This window comes from Xenopus tropicalis, chromosome 4 (assembly GCF_000004195.4).
Source record: "Xenopus tropicalis strain Nigerian chromosome 4, UCB_Xtro_10.0, whole genome shotgun sequence".
In the NCBI taxonomy this organism is placed as follows: Eukaryota; Metazoa; Chordata; class Amphibia; order Anura; family Pipidae; genus Xenopus; species Xenopus tropicalis.
In genome coordinates this window covers 2,438,205-2,461,194 of record NC_030680.2, presented here as the reverse complement: position 1 = coordinate 2,461,194, position 22,990 = coordinate 2,438,205, and the positions used below count along the sequence as shown (strand labels likewise).

Genomic DNA, 22,990 nt, shown 5'->3' with positions numbered 1-22,990 from the left:
TACTGTTGCCCTGCATTGGTAAAAGCTGTGCATTTGCTTCAGAACCCTACTATAGTCTGTATCAGGGATCCCCAACCTTTTATACTCGTGAGCCACATTCAAATGGAAAAAGTGTTGGGGAGCAACGCAAGCATGGAAAAAGTTCCTGGGGTGCAAATAAGAGCTATAATTGGCTATTTGGCAGCCCCTATGTGGATTGGCAGCCTATAGAAAGATCTGTTTGGCTTTACACTGGGTTTTATGCAACCAAAACTTGCCCCCAAGCCAGAAATTCAAAAATGGCCACCTACTTTGAGGCCGCTGGGAGCAACATCCAAAGGGTTGGGGAGCAACATGTTCCCCCCGAGCCACTGGTTGGGGACCACTGGTCTATATAATAAACAAAGCTGCTGTTAACCCCGGGGGCTGGATATAAAGAGCACAGGGCACATAGCAGACAACAGATAAGATGCATAGATTCCCACTGAATTCTACAGAGCTTATCGGTTATCTGCTATGTGCCCTGTGCTCTTTATATCCAGCCCCAGGGCTACACAGCAGCTTTGTTTATATAGACTATAGTAGGGTTTCTGAGTAAAACGCACAACAATGGTGCATTATGTTTTAATCACTTTAAAAAAAAAAAAACTTTCATTTTTTGGGGTTACTGTTCCTTTAAATGGGCTCATATATACAAAGCGCATGTGTGGTTTCCCTTTTTATATTCGCAGCCTTGTGCTGTTTTCTAAATAATCCAGGGTAGTGGCCCTTTAAATGTAGTTGGCTTCCCCTGTAGATTTCCTTCAGTGATTGGAGTCTCAGCCCCGGCCAGGCCTTGTACCTTTATTCGCTTTGTTGCTGCTGCTCTGTAGCACGTAAATCTGGGCCAGAGGGAAATGAGCCGTAGGGTCTGGTGACTTCCAGCTCATTATTCTCCCCAGTTCCGTGGTTGTTTTGCTGCTGCGTTCGCCAAGTTCCGAATGCTCAGTGCGCCCCCTGCTGGATTGTAAATGCGCTGCTGCAAGTGGATTTTCCTATGTCTCTGAGTTCTGCCTGCTCTGTGCCTATGGAGGCTCCCTGTAGGGATTTCATTTGAGTTTATATACAAATAAATGTTGGTAATTGAAAATGTGACCCTTGTGATGTTTCTTCTGTTTGCAGGATGCTGATAGGTGGGACCAAGCTTTTACACCTCTGGACATCATTCCATACAGGCCCCGCCCCTGCTGGCACCACTAGAAAGACCAATCAAATGCAGAGAATTGTTTTACAGGTACTTTATGTGACCTCTGCATGTTCATGCTGTGATGTGTATGGCAGCTCCTACCCTTACGGCATTTTCTCTTAAAGGGATACTGTCATGGTTTTATGTGGCACATTTTATCTCTAAATGACACTGTTACACAGCAAATAATTCACTCTGCAATTTAACCTTTTATTCTTCAACCAACAAATGTATTTGTAGCTGTAATATTGGTGTGTAGGGGCCATCTCAGCGCCTTGTGCCTGAGTCTGAGCTTTCAGCCAGCGCTACACATTAGAACTGCTTTCAGCTAACCTATTGTTTCTCCTACTCCAATGTAACTGGAGGAGTCCCAAGCTGGACTTGGATTTCTTACTATTGAGTGCTATTCTGATACCTACTGGGAGCTGCTATCTTGCTCCCTTCCCATTGTTCTGCTGATCGGCTGCTGTGGGGGAGAGGGGGGGGGGGATATCACTCCAATTTGCAGCGCAGCAGTAAAGTGTGCCTGAGTCTGAGCTTTCAGCCAGCGCTACACATTAGAACTGCTTTCAGCTAACCTATTGTTTCTCCTACTCCCATGTAACTGGAGGAGTCCCAAGCCGGACTTGGATTTCTTACTATTGAGTGCTATTCTGATACCTACTGGGAGCTGCTATCTTGCTCCCTTCCCATTGTTCTGCTGATCGGCTGCTGGGGGTGAGGGGGGGGGGGATATCACTCCAACTTGCAGCGCAGCAGTAAAGTGTGCCTGAGTCTGAGCTTTCAGCCAGCGCTACACATTAGAACTGCTTTCAGCTAACCTATTGTTTCTCCTACTCCCATGTAACTGGAGGAGTCCCAAGCCGGACTTGGATTTCTTACTATTGAGTGCTATTCTGATACCTTTCATTTTATTAAGGTTGACTTCCCCTTACCTGCCTTCGACATTGTGTACATCCCACCCCATCCGACCAAGAGCTGTGCTTGGCAGAGCATCGAGTCACTGGATAAAGACGCCAAGAGCCGGCTCCTCTCTCTCCTCGCTAAAGAGTCAGCATTTGGGTACGTAACTGCCAAAATACCCCTTATATTAGGTTCAGTGGGAGAGAGAGTAACTGATAATGGAGAGCCCATAATAATGTCTAATGCAAGAAAATGTCATTTATTCCATTATTTTTTTTTTTTTTTTTTTTTTTCATTCTCACTGGGTTTATAGTTATGTGTAACTGTCACTGTGTCTGTCCCTTTCCCTTCCCTGCACTGCTGGTTCTGACTCCTGATACAACTCCCCAATATCCATTCATCCCTCATTCTCACTGGGTTTATAGTTATGTGTAACTGTCACTGTGCCTGTCCCTTTCCCTTCCCTGCACTGCTGGTTCTGACTCCTGATACAACTCCCCAATACCCATTCATTCCTCATTCTCACTGGGTTTATAGTTATGTGTAACTGTCACTTTGTCTGTCCCTTTCCCTTCCCTGCACTGCTGGTTCTGACTCCTGATACAACTCCCCAATACCCATTCATTCCTCATTCTCACTGGGTTTATAGTTATGTGTAACTGTCACTTTGTCTGTCCCTTTCCCTTCCCTGCACTGCTGGTTCTGACTCCTGATACAACTCCCCAATACCCATTCATTCCTCATTCTCACTGGGTTTATAGTTATGTGTAACTGTCACTGTGTCTGTCCCTTTCCCTTCCCTGCACTGCTGGTTCTGACTCCTGATACAACTCCCCAATACCCATTCATTCCTCATTCTCACTGGGTTTATAGTTATGTGTAACTGTCACTGTGTCTGTCCCTTTCCCTTCCCTGCACTGCTGGTTCTGACTCCTGATACAACTCCCCAATACCCATTCATTCCTCATTCTCACTGGGTTTATAGTTATGTGTAACTGTCACTTTGTCTGTCCCTTTCCCTTCCCTGCACTGCTGGTTCTGACTCCTGATACAACTCCCCAATATCCATTCATTCCTCATTCTCACTGGGTTTATAGTTATGTGTAACTGTCACTGTGTCTGTCCCTTTCCCTTCCCTGCACTGCTGGTTCTGACTCCTGATACAACTCCCCAATATCCATTCATTCCTCATTCTCACTGGGTTTATAGTTATGTGTAACTGTCACTGTGTCTGTCCCTTTCCCTTCTCTGCACTGCTGGTTCTGACTCCTTGCAGCCCCAGTGCTTCCCACTCACATGTTGCATATAATTATTCCCTGCAGGTTATCTAAGGAGGAGAAAGCATTTTTATGGGAGAAGCGTTACTATTGCCTCGAGCACCGGAACAGCCTTCCAAAAATCTTGGCTAGTGCTCCAAATTGGGACGTAGCCTATTTGAGCGATATCTACGCCCTGATCCACGAATGGCCACCAATGACTGCAGTGAGTGCCCTGGAGCTGCTGGATTCCAGGTGAGGTACAAAGGAAGCAATCGGCATAACAATCACTTTTTGGGAATCCTTGCCGACATCGCCAAACGAGCGGATCTTATGGTGTGTGGGGACCTTTAGTTACATTTGCACTAAGATCACTTGGATTTGTTGCCCTTTAGGTTCTCTGACCAGGAAGTTCGCACAGTGGCGGTAAAATGGGTGGAAGAGGGTTTAAGCGACGACGAGTTGGTGGATTTCCTGCCGCAGTTTGTACAGGTAATAACCATTTTCCAACCTTTGTGTAACTGTATTCATTCAGTGTGTCCTGTAATGTCTCTTTCCTGTCTTTCAGGCTTTAAAATATGAACTTTATCTGGATAATTCCTTAGTGAGATTCCTGTTAACTCGAGCTCTGGGGAACATTCGGATCACCCATTACTTGTACTGGTAAGTTGGCGCAGCTTCGGATGAATGTATTTGGTTATTGTAATGGATTTATCATGGGAGCGAGTGCCGCAGTGCCCCAAACTGATTGGACCGTCACTGTTCCAGGCTACTGAAAGACTCGTTGAATGATCCCTATTTCGGCACTAGATACGAGCGCATCCTCGGAGCCCTCCTGTCAGTGTGCGGGAAGGGCCTGAGAGAGGAGCTGGAGAAGCAGACCCGACTCACACAACTTCTGGGTGTTGTGGCAGAAAAAGTACGGCAAGCCAGTGGCTCAGCCCGACAGGTAGGATCTTCTCTCTTTTGTTAGTGTCCTTTATTTCTGTTTAGGACTAAAGGTCCCCATACACGGGCCGATAGTAGCTAATCTGCCTAATCCCGACAGGCCTGCCCAACCGATATCTGGCCTCAAATCGTCCAGATCTCGATCGGGCAGGTTAGAAAATCTAGTCGGATCGGGAACCGCATCGGCTCTTTGATACAGTACCTGGACCGACTTTTCCTATACCTGAAGCTATAATTCAATCGTTTGGCCCCAGGGCCAAATGATCGAATTACCCTGGATTCTCCCGATATCGCCCACCCGTAGGTGGGGGATATCGGGAGAAGATCCGCTCGCTTGAAAACATTGCCAAATGAGCAGATCTTATGGTGTATGGGGGACCTTTAGTGTTGGAGGAAATTCAGATTAAGGGTGAAGACACACAGAGCTACTAGTAGCAGCTACTTGTTCTGGCTACTAAACAAGACCGTGCTGATCATTTACTGATAACTGTCTCTACATGTGTTTAGCAGAGGCAATTCTCAGTATTGTCTATGGCAGGGGATTTTCTGGAGTTTAGTAGCCATGAAAAAGTAGCTGCTACTAGTAGCTCTGTGTGTCTTCACCCTTAGGGATATAACAGCATGTGACCTTGGAACAATAAGTACACTACATGTCATTGCTACATTATGCCCAATTAGCTGTACAGTTTTGGGCCCAGTCACCTGACTCCTGATTTGTGTCTCCAGGTTGTTCTTCAGGAAGGAATGGAGCGAGTCCAACTCCTGTTCAGGAAAACCAAGTGTCGCCTGCCTCTGAGCCCTAGCCTGGTAGCCAAAGAACTGAACATTAAGGTAGGCTTCTGCTGTAAATGGGTCATTTCATATATTCAGTATGGGACATAGGGCCGGTTGTGTGGTTCTCTTGGCCCAAGTGACCAAGACCTTAAGGGTGAAGACACACAGAGCTACTAGTAGCAGCTACAGAGACAGACAATGTTGACCATTTACTGATAACTGTCTCTACGTGTGTTTTAGCAGAGGCAATTCTCAGTATTGTCTATGGCAGGGGATTTCAGCCTGCATCCTCCCAGTCCCACAATCCCCTGCTGCACACGTGATGTCAATAAGGAAAGAAACATCGCAGTGCAATGCATTGTGGGTTACGTAGTTCCTGCAGGCTGTCTGTAAGCTGCCAGGATTTCAAATGATCCAGAAAGAGAAGAACTGTTTTGCAGCTGGATTTCAGCATATAAAAATGGTATTTATTCCTACTTTTTGAAGGAATAGATTGTGTCTTCACCCTTAAATGTAAGGAAGCAGTGGGATTTGCATTCTGTGCAGCTCTGGTGCAACTCTGTCTGATTTTATTCCCTACAGGCCTGTTCCTTCTTCAGCTCTAATGCCGTTCCTCTCAAAGTGACAATGGTCAATGCAGATCCTTTAGGGGAGGAGATTAACTCCATGTTCAAGGTAATAAAAAAAACCCTCTACCCCATCCCTGGGTGCAGGGGAATTCACGAAGTGGGGCACACAGTAAAGGTCCCCATACACGGGCAGATCCGCTCGCTTGGCGATGTTGCCAAGCGAGCGGATCTTCTCCTGATATCCCCCACCTACGGGTGGGCGATATCGGGAGAATCCAGGGTAATTCGATCGTTTGGCCCTGGGGGATTTGCGAGCGGATCTACTCCCAATATCCCCCACCTACGGGTGGGCTATATTGGGAGAATCCGGGGTAATTCGATTGTTTGGCCCTGACAGGCATAGGCAAAGTCGGTCCAGCAACCACATCAACGAGCAGATGCGGTCCCCGATCCGACTAGATTTTCTAACCTGCCCGATCCAGATCTGGACGATTTCAGGCCAGATATCGGTCGGGCAGGCCCATCGGGAGTGCCCATACACGGGCCAATTAGCTTCCGAAACGGTCCAAGGGACCCATATCAGCAGCTACTATCAGCCCATGTATGGGGACCTTTATTCAGACCCAGAGCCATGGGAAGGTTCTATAGGGGAAACTAACCCCTTACTGGGAATTGGAATTGTCCCCTTGTTCATTCAGGTTCTCGGCCCTACAGCCAGAATCATCAAAGTCCCTTTGTGGGTATTGATTATAGGAATGGACCTCCTCTTTGTGTTTAGGTAATTACTGAGCAGTGGGGGCATAACATTCCATGGCAATATCGGGCTGGTTCTACACAAAGTATGGGCCATGGGAGAAATAATCTATATGACCACTAGGGGTGCTGCTCTAGCGGTTTAAACATTTTTCTTTGATTTTTGTTTCTTTCTCAGGTGGGAGAAGACCTGCGGCAGGACATGTTAGCTCTGCAGATGATTAAGATTATGGACAAGCTGTGGCTACAGGAAGGCCTGGACCTGCGAATGGTCCTGTTTAAGTGCTTGTCCACTGGCAGAGACAGAGGTGGGAATGATTATGAATGAATTCTTTTATTTCCTCCTATTTTATCTTTACAATCCCTATGCACTTTGCTTTGGGCTTTTATGTGCTACGTAACCCTTTCCATGCCGTGCAACCTTACTGGAATATAGTTTTGCAGCATATGTAACTGAATTGCAGGGTTTTATAGTTTGGCACCAACATGAACCGATTTTCCCTTCTGATCCTTAAGGTATGGTGGAGCTGGTTCTCTCCGCCGATACCCTGAGAAAGATCCAGGTGGAGTACGGGGTGACCGGCTCCTTCAAGGATAAACCTCTGGCGGAATGGCTTAGGAAGTACAACCCATCTGAAGAAGACTATGCAAAGGTAGGTTGCGCCTAGAGTGGATGATCAGGATTGGTGGTCTCCTTCTAGCTTTGCGGCTCGACCCCCTGAGGTCTCAGGATGTGCATGAATTTAATGTGTTATTGGTCACGCTTATATTGGAGGAGAGTAATCAATATCGTCTGTAAGTCAGCGTTCCACTGTATGTGTGCTGGGAGTTGTAGTTTAGCATTGAGATGGGTAGAAGTTGGAGGAAGTGGAGGTAATTTATTTTAGGAATATACATACATACAATTAGGGATAATGGTGCATTATGACAATTAAAGTTGATTATAAGGTAGGTTTCCCCATAACAACGGATTTATTTTCTGCCCTCACAGGCCTCTGAGAATTTCATTTACTCCTGCGCCGGATGCTGTGTGGCTACCTACGTGCTTGGGATCTGTGACCGACATAATGACAACATAATGCTGAGGACCACGGGCCACATGTTTCATATTGACTTTGGCAAGTTTCTAGGACACGCTCAGATGTTTGGCAGCTTTAAAAGGTAATTATAGTCAGATGTTTAATTGGACTGGTTTACTGTGAATCCCTTTCTTGCCATAGTTTTATGGTATCTCTCTGTACAGGCTATGGGCAAACTTAGGGGGCTGTTCCTGCTGAATTGGGCTTAGTACAGGGGAATCCCTATGTGCCATAGTTTTATGGTATCTCTCTGTACAGGCTATGGGCAAACTTAGGGGGCTGTTCCTGCTGAATTGTGCTTAGTACAGGGGAATCCCTATGTGCCATAGTTTTATGGTATCTCTCTGTACTGGCTATGGGCAAACTTAGGGGGCTGTTCCTGCTGAATTGGGCTTAGTACAGGGGAATCCCTATGTGCCATTGTTTTATGGTATCTCTCTGTACAGGCTATGGGCAAACTTAGGGGACTGTTCCTGCTGAATTGTGCTTAGTACAGGGGAATCCCTATGTGCCATAGTTTTATGGTATCTCTCTGTACAGGCTATGGGCAAACTTAGGGGGCTGTTCCTGCTGAATTGTGCTTAGTACAGGGGAATCCCTATGTGCCATAGTTTTATGGTATCTCTCTGTACAGACTATGGGCAAACTTAGGGGGCTGTTCCTGCTGAATTGTGCTTAGTACAGGGGAATCCCTATGTGCCATAGTTTTATGGTATCTCTCTGTACAGACTATGGGCAAACTTAGGGGGCTGTTCCTGCTGAATTGTGCTTAGTACAGGGGAATCCCTATGTGCCATAGTTTTATGGTATCTCTGTACAGGCTATGGGCAAACTTAGGGGGCTGTTCCTGCTGAATTGTGCTTAGTACAGGGGAATCCCTATGTGCCATAGTTTTATGGTATCTCTCTGTACAGGCTATGAGCAAACTTAGGGGGCTGTTCCTGCTGAATTGTGCTTAGTACAGGGGAATCCCTATGTGCCATAGTTTTATGGTATCTCTCTGTACAGGCTATGGGCAAACTTAGGGGGCTGTTCCTGCTGAATTGTGCTTAGTACAGGGGAATCCCTATGTGCCATAGTTTTATGGTATCTCTCTGTACAGGCTATGGGCAAACTTAGGGGGCTGTTCCTGCTGAATTGGGCTTAGTACAGGGGAATCCCTATGTGCCATTGTTTTATGGTATCTCTCTGTACAGGCTATGGGCAAACTTAGGGGGCTGTTCCTGCTGAATTGGGCTTAGTACAGGGGAATCCCTATGTGCCATTGTTTTATGGTATCTCTCTGTACAGGCTATGGGCAAACTTAGGGGACTGTTCCTGCTGAATTGTGCTTAGTACAGGGGAATCCCTATGTGCCATAGTTTTATGGTATCTCTCTGTACAGGCTATGGGCAAACTTAGGGGGCTGTTCCTGCTGAATTGTGCTTAGTACAGGGGAATCCCTATGTGCCATAGTTTATGGTATCTCTCTGTACAGGCTATGGGCAAACTTAGGGGGCTGTTTCTGCTGAGTTGTGCTTAGTACAGGGGAATCCCTATGTGCCATAGTTTTATGGTATCTCTCTGTACAGGCTATGGGCAAACTTAGGGGGCTGTTCCTGCTGAATTGTGCTTAGTACAGGGGAATCCCTATGTGCCATAGTTTTATGGTATCTCTCTGTACAGGCTATGGGCAAAACTTAGGGGGCTGTTCCTGCTGAATTGTGCTTAGTACAGGGGAATCCCTATGTGCCATAGTTTTATAGTATCTCTCTGTACAGGCTATGGGCAAACTTAGGGGGCTGTTCCTGCTGAATTGGGCTTAGTACAGGGGAACCCCTATGCGCCATAGTTTTATGGTATCTCTCTGTACAGGCTATGGGCAAACTTAGGGGGCTGTTCCTGCTGAATTGTGCTTAGTACAGGGGAATCCCTATGTGCCATAGTTTTATGGTATCTCTGTACAGGCTATGGGCAAACTTAGGGGGCTGTTCCTGCTGAATTGTGCTTAGTACAGGGGAATCCCTATGTGCCATAGTTTTATGGTATCTCTCTGTACAGGCTATGGGCAAACTTAGGGGGCTGTTCCTGCTGAATTGTGCTTAGTACAGGGGAATCCCTATGTGCCATAGTTTTATGGTATCTCTCTGTACAGGCTATGGGCAAACTTAGGGGGCTGTTTCTGCTGAGTTGTGCTTAGTACAGGGGAATCCCTATGTGCCATAGTTTTATGGTATCTCTCTGTACAGGCTATGGGCAAACTTAGGGGGCTGTTCCTGCTGAATTGTGCTTAGTACAGGGGAATCCCTATGTGCCATAGTTTTATGGTATCTCTCTGTACAGGCTATGGGCAAACTTAGGGGGCTGTTCCTGCTGAATTGTGCTTAGTACAGGGGAATCCCTATGTGCCATAGTTTTATAGTATCTCTCTGTACAGGCTATGGGCAAACTTAGGGGGCTGTTCCTGCTGAATTGGGCTTAGTACAGGGGAACCCCTATGCGCCATAGTTTTATGGTATCTCTCTGTACAGGCTATGGGCAAACTTAGGGGGCTGTTCCTGCTGAATTGTGCTTAGTACAGGGGAATCCCTATGTGCCATAGTTTTATGGTATCTCTGTACAGGCTATGGGCAAACTTAGGGGGCTGTTCCTGCTGAATTGTGCTTAGTACAGGGGAATCCCTATGTGCCATAGTTTTATGGTATCTCTCTGTACAGGCTATGGGCAAACTTAGGGGGCTGTTCCTGCTGAATTGTGCTTAGTACAGGGGAATCCCTATGTGCCATAGTTTTATGGTATCTCTCTGTACAGGCTATGGGCAAACTTAGGGGGCTGTTCCTGCTGAATTGTGCTTAGTACAGGGGAATCCCTATAGTTTTATGGGGGTCTGTACAAGGCATATTCAGTCCTGTTTACCATTTATATTCAGCCCATTACCTCCATGTTCTCACCAGGGACCGTGCCCCGTTCGTGCTGACGTCAGACATGGCCTATGTTATTAATGGGGGGGAGAAACCCACCCGGCGCTTCCAGCTGTTTGTGGATCTGTGCTGCCAAGCCTACAACCTGCTCCGGAAACACACAAGCCTTTTCCTAAACCTTTTGTCCCTGGTAAATATCTTTATTTGTCGCTATTTAGAATGTAAATCACATCATTTGTATCTAGATAAATACTGAACATTAGATTTAAATCCATTCAGCTTTTGTCTCCTTTCCTGTAGCTGCAGAGTCGTATGGCTGAATACGGCCGATGGCAGTTCCATGTAGCTGAGCCCTAGAATGGCCAGTTCTCAGCAACTTTTCAATTGGTCTTCATTTTTTATTTATTATAGTTTCTAAATTATAAGCCTTTTTCTTCCAACTCTCTGCATCTTTCAAATGGGGGTCATTGACCCCAGAAGCCAACAAACTATTTCTCTGTGAGGCTCCAGTTTTATTGTTATAATAACTTATTACTTATCTTTCTATTAATATTCCTCACATCACTTCTTGGTTGCCAGGGTAATTTGGACCCTAGCAACCAGATAGATGCTGATGGGACCTGTTATCCAGAATGCTCAGGACCTGGGTTTTTCCTGGATAATGGGTCTTTCTGTCATTTGGATCTCCATATCTTAAGTCTACTAAAAATCATTTAAATATTGATTAAACCCAATAGGGCTGTTCTGCCCCCAATAAGGGGTAATTATATCTTAGTTGGGATCAAGTACAGGTACTGTTTTATTATTACAGAGAAAAGGGAATCATTTAACCATTAAATAAACCCAATAGGGCTGTTCTGCCCCCAATAAGGGGTAATTAGATCTTAGTTGGGATCAAGTACAGGTACTGTTTTATTATTACAGAGAAAAGGGAATCATTTAACCATTAAATAAACCCAATAGGGCTGTTCTGCCCCAATAAGGGGTAATTATATCTTAGTTGGGATCAAGTACAGGTACTGTTTTATTATTACAGAGAAAAGGGAATCATTTAACCATTAAATAAACCCAATAAGGCTGTTCTGCCCCAATAAGGGGTAATTATATCTTAGTTGGGAACAAGTACAGGTACTGTTTTATTATTACAGAGAAAAGGGAATCATTTAACCATTAAATAAACCCAATAAGGCTGTTCTGCCCCAATAAGGGGTAATTATATCTTAGTTGGGATCAAGTACAGGTACTGTTTTATTATTACAGAGAAAAGGGAATCATTTAACCATGAAATAAACCCAATAGGGCTGTTCTGCCCCCAATAAGGGGTAATTATATCTTAGTTGGGATCAAGTACAGGTACTGTTTTATTATTACAGAGAAAAGGGAATCATTTAACCATGAAATAAACCCAATAGGGCTGTTCTGCCCCCAATAAGGGGTAATTATATCTTAGTTGGGATCAAGTACAGGTACTGTTTTATTATTACAGAGAAAAGGGAATCATTTAACCATTAAATAAACCCAATAGGGCTGTTCTGCCCCAATAAGGGGTAATTATATCTTAGTTGGGATCAAGTACAGGTACTGTTTTATTATTACAGAGAAAAGGGAATCATTTAACCATTAAATAAACCCAATAGGGCTGTTCTGCCCCAATAAGGGGTAATTATATCTTAGTTGGGATCAAGTACAGGTACTGTTTTATTATTACAGAGAAAAGGGAATCATTTAACCATTAAATAAACCCAATAAGGCTGTTCTGCCCCAATAAGGGGTAATTATATCTTAGTTGGGATCAAGTACAGGTACTGTTTTATTATTACAGAGAAAAGGGAATCATTTAACCATGAAATAAACCCAATAGGGCTGTTCTGCCCCCAATAAGGGGTAATTATATCTTAGTTGGGATCAAGTACAGGTACTGTTTTATTATTACAGGGAAAAGGGGATAATTTAACCATGAAATAAACCCAATAGGGCTGTTCTGCCCCAATAAGGGGTAATTATATCTTAGTTGGGATCAAGTACAGGTACTGTTTTATTATTACAGAGAAAAGGGAATCATTTAACCATGAAATAAACCCAATAGGGCTGTTCTGCCCCAATAAGGGGTAATTATATCTTAGTTGGGATCAAGTACAGGTACTGTTTTATTATTACAGAGAAAAGGGAATCATTTAACCATGAAATAAACCCAATAGGGCTGTTCTGCCCCCAATAAGGGGTAATTATATCTTAGTTGGGATCAAGTACAGGTACTGTTTTATTATTACAGAGAAAAGGGAATCATTTAACCATTAAATAAACCCAATAGGGCTGTTCTGCCCCAATAAGGGGTAATTATATCTTAGTTGGGATCAAGTACAGGTACTGTTTTATTATTACAGAGAAAAGGGAATCATTTAACCATTAAATAAACCCAATAGGGCTGTTCTGCCCCAATAAGGGGTAATTATATCTTAGTTGGGATCAAGTACAGGTACTGTTTTATTATTACAGAGAAAAGGGAATCATTTTTAAAAATCTGAATTATTTGCACAAAAGGGAGTCTATGGGAGAAAGCCTTCCTGTAGCGTTCTGGATAACGGGTTTCCGGATAACCGATCCCATACCTGTAATTAAAAAAAAAAATCACACAAAATAAACAGTGAAGACCAATTGCAAATTGTTTGAGAATATCACTCTCTACTAAAAGTTAATTCAAAGGTGAACAACCCCTTAATGTATACACGCAGGAGCCCCGTCAGGTTTTCTACTCATTGGCATCAAGTTTTACTTGTGTGTTCCCCTTTAACTCTGACCCCCATGCCCTTTTCATCTCGTTTAGATGCTGCCCTCGGGATTGCCGGAGCTGACTGGGATTCAGGATCTGAAATATGTGCACGACGCCCTCCAGCCGCAAGCGACCGACACGGAAGCCACCATCTTCTTCACCAGGTACAGAGCCAATCGCTGAACTCCTTCTTGTCTCCCCAATTAATAAGCGTCTCTCTCTCTGTAATTAATAAAAGCTCTAATTGTGAGTTTTATTCACATTTAGGCTAATAGAGTCGAGTCTGGGGAGCGTCGCCACCAAGTTTAACTTCTTTATCCACAACCTGGCTCAGCGCTTTGCCGGCCTGCCTTCCAACGACGAGGCCATTCTGTCCTTCACCCCGAAAACGTACAGCCTCAAACAAGATGGCCGCATCAAGGAAGCCACGATCTTTACGTATCACAAGCGATACAACCCTGATAAGTACTATGTACGTCTAATCCCTTCTATTCTCTCTTCTCCCCACACAGGGAGCAGTGGGGAAAGGCTGAGGCCGCTAGAGGTCGCTGCTGTTCTTTTTTATTATAGGAAATGTGGAATTTAATATATTTTAAAAGGGAACCAAAATTAATTTGAGCCCCACACACAGGGTCGGACTGGGGGTGCCACTGTTGGCCGCGTCCCCTTACCCCCCCCGGGGTCCTCCCCTGAGCGCACGTAAATTCAATGCGTCAGGGGAGGAACAGTCGGGCAGGGGGAGCGCTGCAAGGGCGGATCTGGGCCGCTGGGGCCCACCGGGATTTTTCCCGGTGTCCCGGCAGCCCGGTCCAACCCTGCCCACACAGCACAGAAACCCTTACTATACCTATCACTGGAATCTGTTCATTCAAAAGTATGAATAAATCCAGCTTTCTGCATCATTTGAATACCTGTCAGGGGAGGAGGGACTAAAACATTGATGTTACAAATTGTAACAACTTCTCTACAGTTTACAGACAGCATGTATTAACTACATAACCCACAATGCATTGCACTGGGATGTTCCTTTCCTCATTGACATCATGTGTGCAGGGAATTGTGGGATTGGGAGGATGCAGGCCGAGGGCAGTCTACTACTGACTCTCAACGTAGTCAGCCAGATCAGTAGGGGAACAGATATTCATTCCAGCGCATGTTTAACGTTTCAAAATGACTTTCTGTTTTACCAACGGTTCGTTCGTGCAGATCTACGTGGTGCGAGTGGTGAGAGAGGGGCAGGATAACTCGGCCTTCATTTTCCGCACGTTTGATGAGTTCCAGGAGTTGCACAACAAACTCAGCATCCTCTTCCCTCTCTGGAAACTCCCAGGGTAAGTTCCTGCCGATGTTGTTTCCTTGTGCCAAGGGATAGTGTCTGGCCAGCAGGCTGTTTACTCCTTGGCACAGCAGCCATCCTGTAGCCACTGCCAGTTTGCAGTATCAAATGAATCTGAATTTCTGCCGCCTCTTGTCCGTTTCTAGATTCCCAAGCAAAGTGGTTCTGGGCAGGACCCACATAAAGGAAGTGGCAGCCAAAAGGAAAGTGGAGTTGAACAGTTACATTCAGAGCCTGATGGGAAGCACCCCGGAAGTTGCAGAGGTAACGCCTTTCCATAACCCCCCCCCCAACACACATTAAAGGAGACATATAGGATAAATAGGAAAACCCTAATTTTGTAGGCAATTATGAATAATATACGGTGCTGGTTTCCCTTTGGGCTAAACATTAACCCTATCTGTAACAATGGCCCCTTTATTGGAGCTCCCTATAGATCCTCTCAGGTCCCTGTCTGGGTTTCACATGAGGGGTGGGCGTGTCCTAATGGTCCCTGCCAGAAGCACAGTAGGAGGGGGAGAGCCAATCACATCCCTGCACTCACACAAGCACAGACAGGCTTCAGTTCCCTATCAGGTCAGGCCTAGCTGCTGATTGGTTCCTATCCTACAGTGCCGCTGGCTCCCCAGCTCATCCAGAGAATTCAGCCAGCAGGAAGTGGAACAGATGGGCGGGGCTGGTGGGGTTTTGGGGGAATTTCTCAATAAATCAGTCAGAAACACAACTTTTTAAGCACAATCCTTCTATATCTAGAGGAGTATAATTCCCTGGTACATTGTTAATTTTTATAGGATATGTCTCCTTTAAGGGGATTGGAGCCAAGAGACAGGGACTTCAGCTCCAGAAATCCATATACATTGCTATTTCTATCATTACAAGCCACAGTTACACAATAGTAGGCCAATACAGTACCTTTGCTTTTTGGCTTTGGAGTATTGCACCCCCCCAGGGTAATATTATTATTATTATTATTAACAACATTTATTTATAAAGCGCCCACATACCCCACAGCGCTCTACAATAAGTGGGTTTATACATTGGGCATACAGAGTAACATATAAAGCAATCAGTAACCGATACAGGAGGGGAAGAGAGTCCTGCCCAAAAGAGCTTACACTCTACAAGGAGTAACATATAAAGCAATCAGTAACCGATACAGGAGGGGAAGAGAGCCCTGCCCAAAAGAGCTTACGCTCTACAAGGAGTAACATATAAAGCAATCAGTAACCGATACAGGAGGGGAAGAGAGCCCTGTCCCAAAGAGCTTACACTCTACAAGGAGTAACATATAAAGCAATCAGTAACTGATACAGGAGGGGAAGAGAGCCCTGCCCAAAAGAGCTTACGCTCTACAAGGAGTAACATATAAAGCAATCAGTAACCGATACAGGAGGGGAAGAGAGCCCTGCCCAAAAGAGCTTACACTCTACAAGGAGTAACATATAAAGCAATCAGTAACCGATACAGGAGGGGAAGGGAGCCCTGCCCAAAAGAGCTTACACTCTACAAGGAGTAACATATAAAGCAATCAGTAACCGATACAGGAGGGGAAGGGAGCCCTGCCCAAAAGAGCTTACACTCTACAAGGAGTAACATATAAAGCAATCAGTAACCGATACAGGAGGGGAAGGGAGCCCTGCCCAAAAGAGCTTACACTCTACAAGGAGTAACATATAAAGCAATCAGTAACCGATACAGGAGGGGAAGGGAGCCCTGCCCAAAAGAGCTTACACTCTACAAGGAGTAACTTATAAAGCAATCAGTAACCGATACAGGAGGGGAAGGGAGCCCTGCCCAAAAGAGCTTACACTCTACAAGGAGTAACATATAAAGCAATCAGTAACCGATACAGGAGGGGAAGGGAGCCCTGCCCAAAAGAGCTTACACTCTACAAGGAGTAACATATAAAGCAATCAGTAACCGATACAGGAGGGGAAAAGGGCCCTGCCCAAAAGAGCTTACACTCTACAAGGAGTAACATATAAAGCAATCAGTAACCGATACAGGAGGGGAAAAGGGCCCTGCCCAAAAGAGCTTACACTCTACAAGGAGTAACATATAAAGCAATCAGTAACCGATACAGGAGGGGAAAAGGGCCCTGCCCAAAAGAGCTTACACTCTACAAGGAGTAACATATAAAGCAATCAGTAACCGATACAGGAGGGGAAAAGGGCCCTGCCCAAAAGAGCTTACACTCTACAAGGAGTAACATATAAAGCAATCAGTAACCGATACAGGAGGGGAAAAGGGCCCTGCCCAAAAGAGCTTACAATCTACAATATCCAGCCACGGTCTACATAGATTTTCAGCCAACTGCTTTATAAGCCACTGTAAGTAATCAATGCCAAGGGGCAAGTAGGCCCAGTAACAGAATGTAATAGGGCAGCTGGAGCTGCAGACCATTCCACTGGCACCCCGGGTTCATGTAACAATACACTTCACTAACCTGACACTTTCTTCCCACAGTGCGACCTGATTTATACGTTTTTCCACCCGCTGTTGCGAGACGATAAATCGGAGGGAAGTGATGCAATCGTCGCGCCGCTCGGTAGGGATGAATTTATATTTACTCTTCTTATTCTTTAAGATTCCTATTGCTTTGTGCTTAGAAAACATTTGCACTTCCAAATCTTCCAGCTGTTAACCCTTCACTGACCATAAGGGTAATGCAGTGTACCCTAAATACTTAGCATTTTTGACCTACTGGGGATTCTGCCACTTCTCTGTGTAGGGAAAGCCCCCTGTGCCCCCACTGATTTGGTTGCCTTTGGTTTGTTACAGATGAACCTCCCCTGAGCCCAACGTCAGGAAGGATTGAAGGGGAAATAAAGCTTTCAGTTTCCTACAGAAACGGCACCTTGTTTATCATGGTGATGCACATAAAGAACTTGGTAAGAAACAGCAAAAAATAAGTGGTAAATAGTAATGAAAATATAACGTACTGTTGTGTTGCATTGGTAAAACTGGTGTTTCCTCAGAAACCTCAGTATAGTTAAATAGTAGTGCAGGTTTGGGACCCATTATCCACAAAGTTCTGAGTTACGGAAAGCCCATCTCCCACAGAATTAATATAAGCAAATATTTCTAATTTTTAAAAATGATTTCCTTTTTCTCTGCAATAATAAAACAGTACCTGTACTTGATCCCAACTAAGATATAATTACCCCTTATTGGGGCAGAACAGCCCTATTGGGTTTATTTCATGGTTAAATGATTCCCTTTTCTCTGTAATAATAAAACAGTACCTGTACTTGATCCCAACTAAGATATAATTACCCCTTATTGGGGCAGAACAGCCCTATTGGGTTTATTTAATGGTTAAATGATTCCCTTTTCTCTGTAATAATAAAACAGTACCTGTACTTGATCCCAACTAAGATATAATTACCCCTTATTGGGGGCAGAACAGCCCTATTGGGTTTATTTCATGGTTAAATGATTCCCTTTTCTCTGTAATAATAAAACAGTACCTGTACTTGATCCCAACTAAGATATAATTACCCCTTATTGGGGGCAGAACAGCCCTATTGGGTTTATTTCATGGTTAAATGATTCCCTTTTCTCTGTAATAATAAAACAGTACCTGTACTTGATCCCAACTAAGATATAATTACCCCTTATTGGGGGCAGAACAGCCCTATTGGGTTTATTTCATGGTTAAATGATTCCCTTTTCTCTATAATAATAAAACAGTACCTGTACTTGATCCCAACTAAGATATAATTACCCCTTATTGGGGGCAGAACAGCCCTATTGGGTTTATTTCATGGTTAAATGATTCCCTTTTCTCTGTAATAATAAAACAGTACCTGTACTTGATCCCAACTAAGATATAATTACCCCTTATTGGGGGCAGAACAGCCCTATTGGGTTTATTTCATGGTTAAATGATTCCCTTTTCTCTGTAATAATAAAACAGTACCTGTACTTGATCCCAACTAAGATATAATTACCCCTTATTGGGGGCAGAACAGCCCTATTGGGTTTATTTAATGGTTAAATGATTCCCTTTTCTCTGTAATAATAAAACAGTACCTGTACTTGATTCCAACTAAGATATAATTACCCCTTATTGGGGCAGAACAGCCCTATTGGGTTTATTTAATGGTTAAATGATTCCCTTTTCTCTGTAATAATAAAACAGTACCTGTACTTGATCCCAACGAAGATATAATTACCCCTTATTGGGGCAGAACAGCCCTATTGGGTTTATTTAATGGTTAAATGATTCCCTTTTCTCTGTAATAATAAAACAGTACCTGTACTTGATCCCAACGAAGATATAATTACCCCTTATTGGGGCAGAACAGCCCTATTGGGTTTATTTAATGGTTAAATGATTCCCTTTTCTCTGTAATAATAAAACAGTACCTGTACTTGATCCCAACGAAGATATAATTACCCCTTATTGGGGCAGAACAGCCCTATTGGGTTTATTTAATGGTTAAATGATTCCCTTTTCTCTGTAATAATAAAACAGTACCTGTACTTGATCCCAACTAAGATATAATTACCCCTTATTGGGGGCAGAACAGCCCTATTGGGTTTATTTCATGGTTAAATGATTCCCTTTTCTCTGTAATAATAAAACAGTACCTGTACTTGATCCCAACTAAGATATAATTACCCCTTATTGGGGGCAGAACAGCCCTATTGGGTTTATTTCATGGTTAAATGATTCCCTTTTCTCTGTAATAATAAAACAGTACCTGTACTTGATCCCAACTAAGATATAATTACCCCTTATTGGGGGCAGAACAGCCCTATTGGGTTTATTTCATGGTTAAATGATTCCCTTTTCTCTGTAATAATAAAACAGTACCTGTACTTGATCCCAACTAAGATATAATTACCCCTTATTGGGGGCAGAACAGCCCTATTGGGTTTATTTCATGGTTAAATGATTCCCTTTTCTCTGTAATAATAAAACAGTCCCTTGTAATTAATGGAAACTAAGTTATAATAAATCCTTATTGGAGGTAAAACAATCCTATTGGCTTTAATTAAGGTTTAAATGATTTTTTAGTAGACTTAAGGTATGGAGATTCAGATTACAGATACCTTATCTGGGATCTCAAGTCACATGACATGAGCTCAACCACTAAACTTCCACAGGTTAAATGTGGCTTATATTTCCCCTATGTGTTCAACCTGGCACTCCAAGAATTGGGCCAATCAGAATCCTCCAAAAATCACTTGGCTAATTAACGAAGCAACCCCTGAACTTGGTTCTTCCCTGATAATCATATTGTTATCCAATAGAAATGATCCGTTATTTTACCAGTAACGGTGCTTTTCTTGCAGGTCATAGAGGACAACACTGACCCAAATCCGTATGTGAAAACGTACCTTCTGCCCGACCCACACAAAACATCAAAGCGCAAAACCAAGGTCTCCCGGAAAACTTGCAACCCGACCTTTAATGAAATGGTAAGATCTGTGGGTAATGCCGGGGGGGGCATTTGTACCTTTAGCAGAGAAATGACCTGAGCGTCCCCCCTTTTCCCTTTGCAGCTGGTGTATTCGGGGTACAACAAGGAGACCCTGAGGCAACGGGAGCTGCAGCTGAGTGTCCTGAGTGCGGAGTCTTTACGCGAGAACTTTTTCCTCGGGGGAGTAACTTTGCCTTTGAAGGATTTTAACTTGAACCAGGAGACTGTTAAATGGTACAAACTTACCGAAGTGCCCTACTTATGAGATTTCGCGCCCCCCCCCCCCCCCGCCCTTGTAAGCGAGAACTTTTTTGGACCAACGCCTGTGAAATCGACAGCTGTTCTTGTGCATCGCACGCTCTAGATTTTACCCCTATTAGAAGGCTATTTTTGTATCGTTCCTGGAGAATTTGTTATGGAATTTCGCAAACGCCTAGGGGGGGGCGTTCCTTCCTAGAGACGTCCTCCATCTCCTGTTGGCTACAGGAACTACTGGATGAGGATGTTATTCCAGTGCTTTTCTAGGAACCACCTCATTTGCTCGGGCAAGCCACTTTCCCCCCCCACCTTGTGTCCCACTAATCTGCTGCACAATGGTAACCACTATTCCGTTCTATGAGGGCATCTGCTGTTCCACAACTGGAAGCCTCCACATTTCTACCCAGAATCCCTGGTATCTGACTTAGCATTGTGCTGCCCTATACACCCGCCCTATCTCCCCGCTGTGGCATCTCTCTCACTGACCATTCCACACCGAAATGGATGCCTTTGCGCCATGTAAAGCCAACGCAACCCCCACCACCCACTGGTGCTACTCTCCTTGCACTTTCCAAAAGCACAATTGTGTCCTGCTCAGTCCTATCAGGTTACCCCGCACCTCGTACACCTTACTGTGCCCAAGTCATGAGAACCTGCCATGGTTTTGGTATGCGCTGTATTTGTTTAGGGAAGAGACAATCTCCGTGCTAGAGCGCTTCGCAATAATCCCTGGTTTCCATCTAAGAAGCACTTCCAAGCCTTACAGTGCCTGCCTTGTATCTGCTCCACATACAGGGCTCTCTTTTTTTTTTGTAATGAGCGAAAGAACCTTCCTTTCTGTTTAAATCTAGGGGCTGCGGCGGCTCTCGCGCCCGACGTTACGCGCCCGTAAGAAGGTAAGCGAGATTTCGCTGTATGTGTCGCCGTACGTCCTACTTGTTACTCATGAACAATTGTCTGTAGACGTTTGTTGTTTGGCCGCTGTGGCCTCTCCGTACCTTTAATAAAGAAGCTATTTTATTAACCGGGTCGGTTCTGAACCCGTAGAAGAGACTCTGGCGTCTTCGCTAACATTTCTTTCTATAAAACCAAAGTTTTAGAAAGATCCCAAAGTCTTTCCTTCCGTAGAGAATTCTATTTTATTGGCAGCAGTAGCGTGTAAATAGCCCAGTAGGTACCGGTCTTTTTATATATTGTGACTACTATTTCCGTATCAGCCCTTCCATTGCCACGGCGATTCTGATCCATAACACGCAGTTAAACCGACGTCTAGGGTTTTAACATGTAAATCACCTCTGTGTATAAATTGTATAATGTATTTATTCTTTGTTTAGTAAATCACAAGTTTGGCCGCCAAAATGATTTTTTTTTTTTACCTTTAAAATGTGTATATATATATATATTTTTAATAGACTGGTCTCTAGTACAATACTGATCTATGCGAGTAATGCGCAGAAAATGCCATTTGCTGGTTAAACCCGTTGCTTTCACTCACCTTATACTTAAATAAATGTCGCTAGTTGTGTGCATGTGATTGGTCAGTCTCTTACAGCTCAACAATTCATTTCTGCCTTTTCCTGTGATCCAAGAGTTGTGTCCCTTTCCCACACTTGCCAGTTATCACTTAGGTGCAGCATTCCCATAACAGTGATGATCCAGGTCTTAACAATTGCCCCCATCAGATTCCCATCTTGGATCTTGTTAGGCCGCCTTTCCTTTGTCAGTGGCACTGCACATGCTCAGTGGGCTGCTGGGGAGGAGCTAAGCTTAGGGGGCGGGGATCCCTCAGCTCAGTTAAGTGCCAGCAGCCCAGAGCATGTGCTGGGAATCAGCAGAAAAAAAGATGGGGGGGCATCTTTGGAGGCACAGATTTGCACTTGTAGAGGGCTGTGGTGTTCTTGGGCTGGTACAGAACCCCAAAACATAAGGTGTAAGTCTTAGTTCTCCTTTAAGTGAAAGATGAAATTAAATGTAAATTGCAAGTTGGAGAGAGGCAGAAAGACCTCACTGTGTTATTATTAAATCTAAATATTCCCATAAAGACACTAATTGTATTAACAGACTGTGCTTATCTGATAAAGCAGAAAATGCTGGAGACACGGTGATTGGTGGAACAAGCATCACATGGTGGGATATGATTGGAAGGGGCTGTAAGTGTGGGGCAAAGTGTATAGTGTCTGGGAAGGGGGATATGACAGTTCCTATGATTCGGAGTGTCACACCCTGTGCCCAAGGCCAGCACGCAGGCTTGGGATGCATCCACCAATCCCATCGCTGATTGGACCGGTTTGATTTTTTGCCATCAAATCAAGGACCAAATCTGCTCATTGACCCAATCCCCATCCCGAGGGCCTGCATAGCGGAAATTACGATTTGATTATCAGCCCCTTATTACAAACCTCAAGGTGGGCATAACAGCAATGTTGCCAAAAAAACCCAAATCTTTACATGTATGGGAAGCCCCAACCTTCTTTCCCACCAATCGGTATCATCTAAGCCAGGAAGCAATAGGCTCCCCTCTATTTACAATAATGGTTTGGGCCACTGGCCTGGGAACTGATTGCTCAGATTAGATGAACGATTCAAGGTAAGTGCACATTTGCTCCCCACCTCAGTAAAAATATGATGCGCCACCAGGACTGTTTTGATTGGACAGGAAAACAGCAAATGAAATTCACTGAGCTGAACTATGTATGAATGAGAGTGCACAGACTTAGTTTGCCCAATGAATTCTGCCTCATTATACCAAAGCCTGTTGTCTTACTGTGAGGCTACTGCAACTCTATACAGTTATCTGCCTATATGGGG

The 22,990-nt window shown here is 44.3% G+C and overlaps 1 protein-coding gene across 2 annotated transcripts in view; it reads left to right on the top strand.

Moving 5' to 3' along the window:
- The window catches only part of pik3c2a (phosphatidylinositol-4-phosphate 3-kinase catalytic subunit type 2 alpha), a 56,609-nt gene extending 34,898 nt beyond the window's left edge, over positions 1 to 21,711 (top strand). Inside the window, exons 15-34 of one of the 2 annotated variants that reach the window (XM_031899719.1) lie at positions 1,141 to 1,252; positions 2,124 to 2,266; positions 3,430 to 3,618; positions 3,759 to 3,855; positions 3,932 to 4,026; positions 4,132 to 4,312; positions 5,038 to 5,142; positions 5,668 to 5,760; positions 6,586 to 6,715; positions 6,924 to 7,060; positions 7,399 to 7,568; positions 10,420 to 10,576; positions 13,211 to 13,320; positions 13,424 to 13,628; positions 14,363 to 14,487; positions 14,639 to 14,756; positions 16,959 to 17,040; positions 17,274 to 17,383; positions 19,797 to 19,922; positions 20,007 to 21,711. In XM_031899719.1, coding sequence (XP_031755579.1) covers positions 1,141 to 1,252; positions 2,124 to 2,266; positions 3,430 to 3,618; positions 3,759 to 3,855; positions 3,932 to 4,026; positions 4,132 to 4,312; positions 5,038 to 5,142; positions 5,668 to 5,760; positions 6,586 to 6,715; positions 6,924 to 7,060; positions 7,399 to 7,568; positions 10,420 to 10,576; positions 13,211 to 13,320; positions 13,424 to 13,628; positions 14,363 to 14,487; positions 14,639 to 14,756; positions 16,959 to 17,040; positions 17,274 to 17,383; positions 19,797 to 19,922; positions 20,007 to 20,189 — 2,668 coding nt within the window. In that variant the 3' untranslated portion in view covers positions 20,190 to 21,711. 2 annotated transcript variants of the gene reach the window in all.
- Positions 21,712 to 22,990: the final 1,279 nt, after the last annotated feature.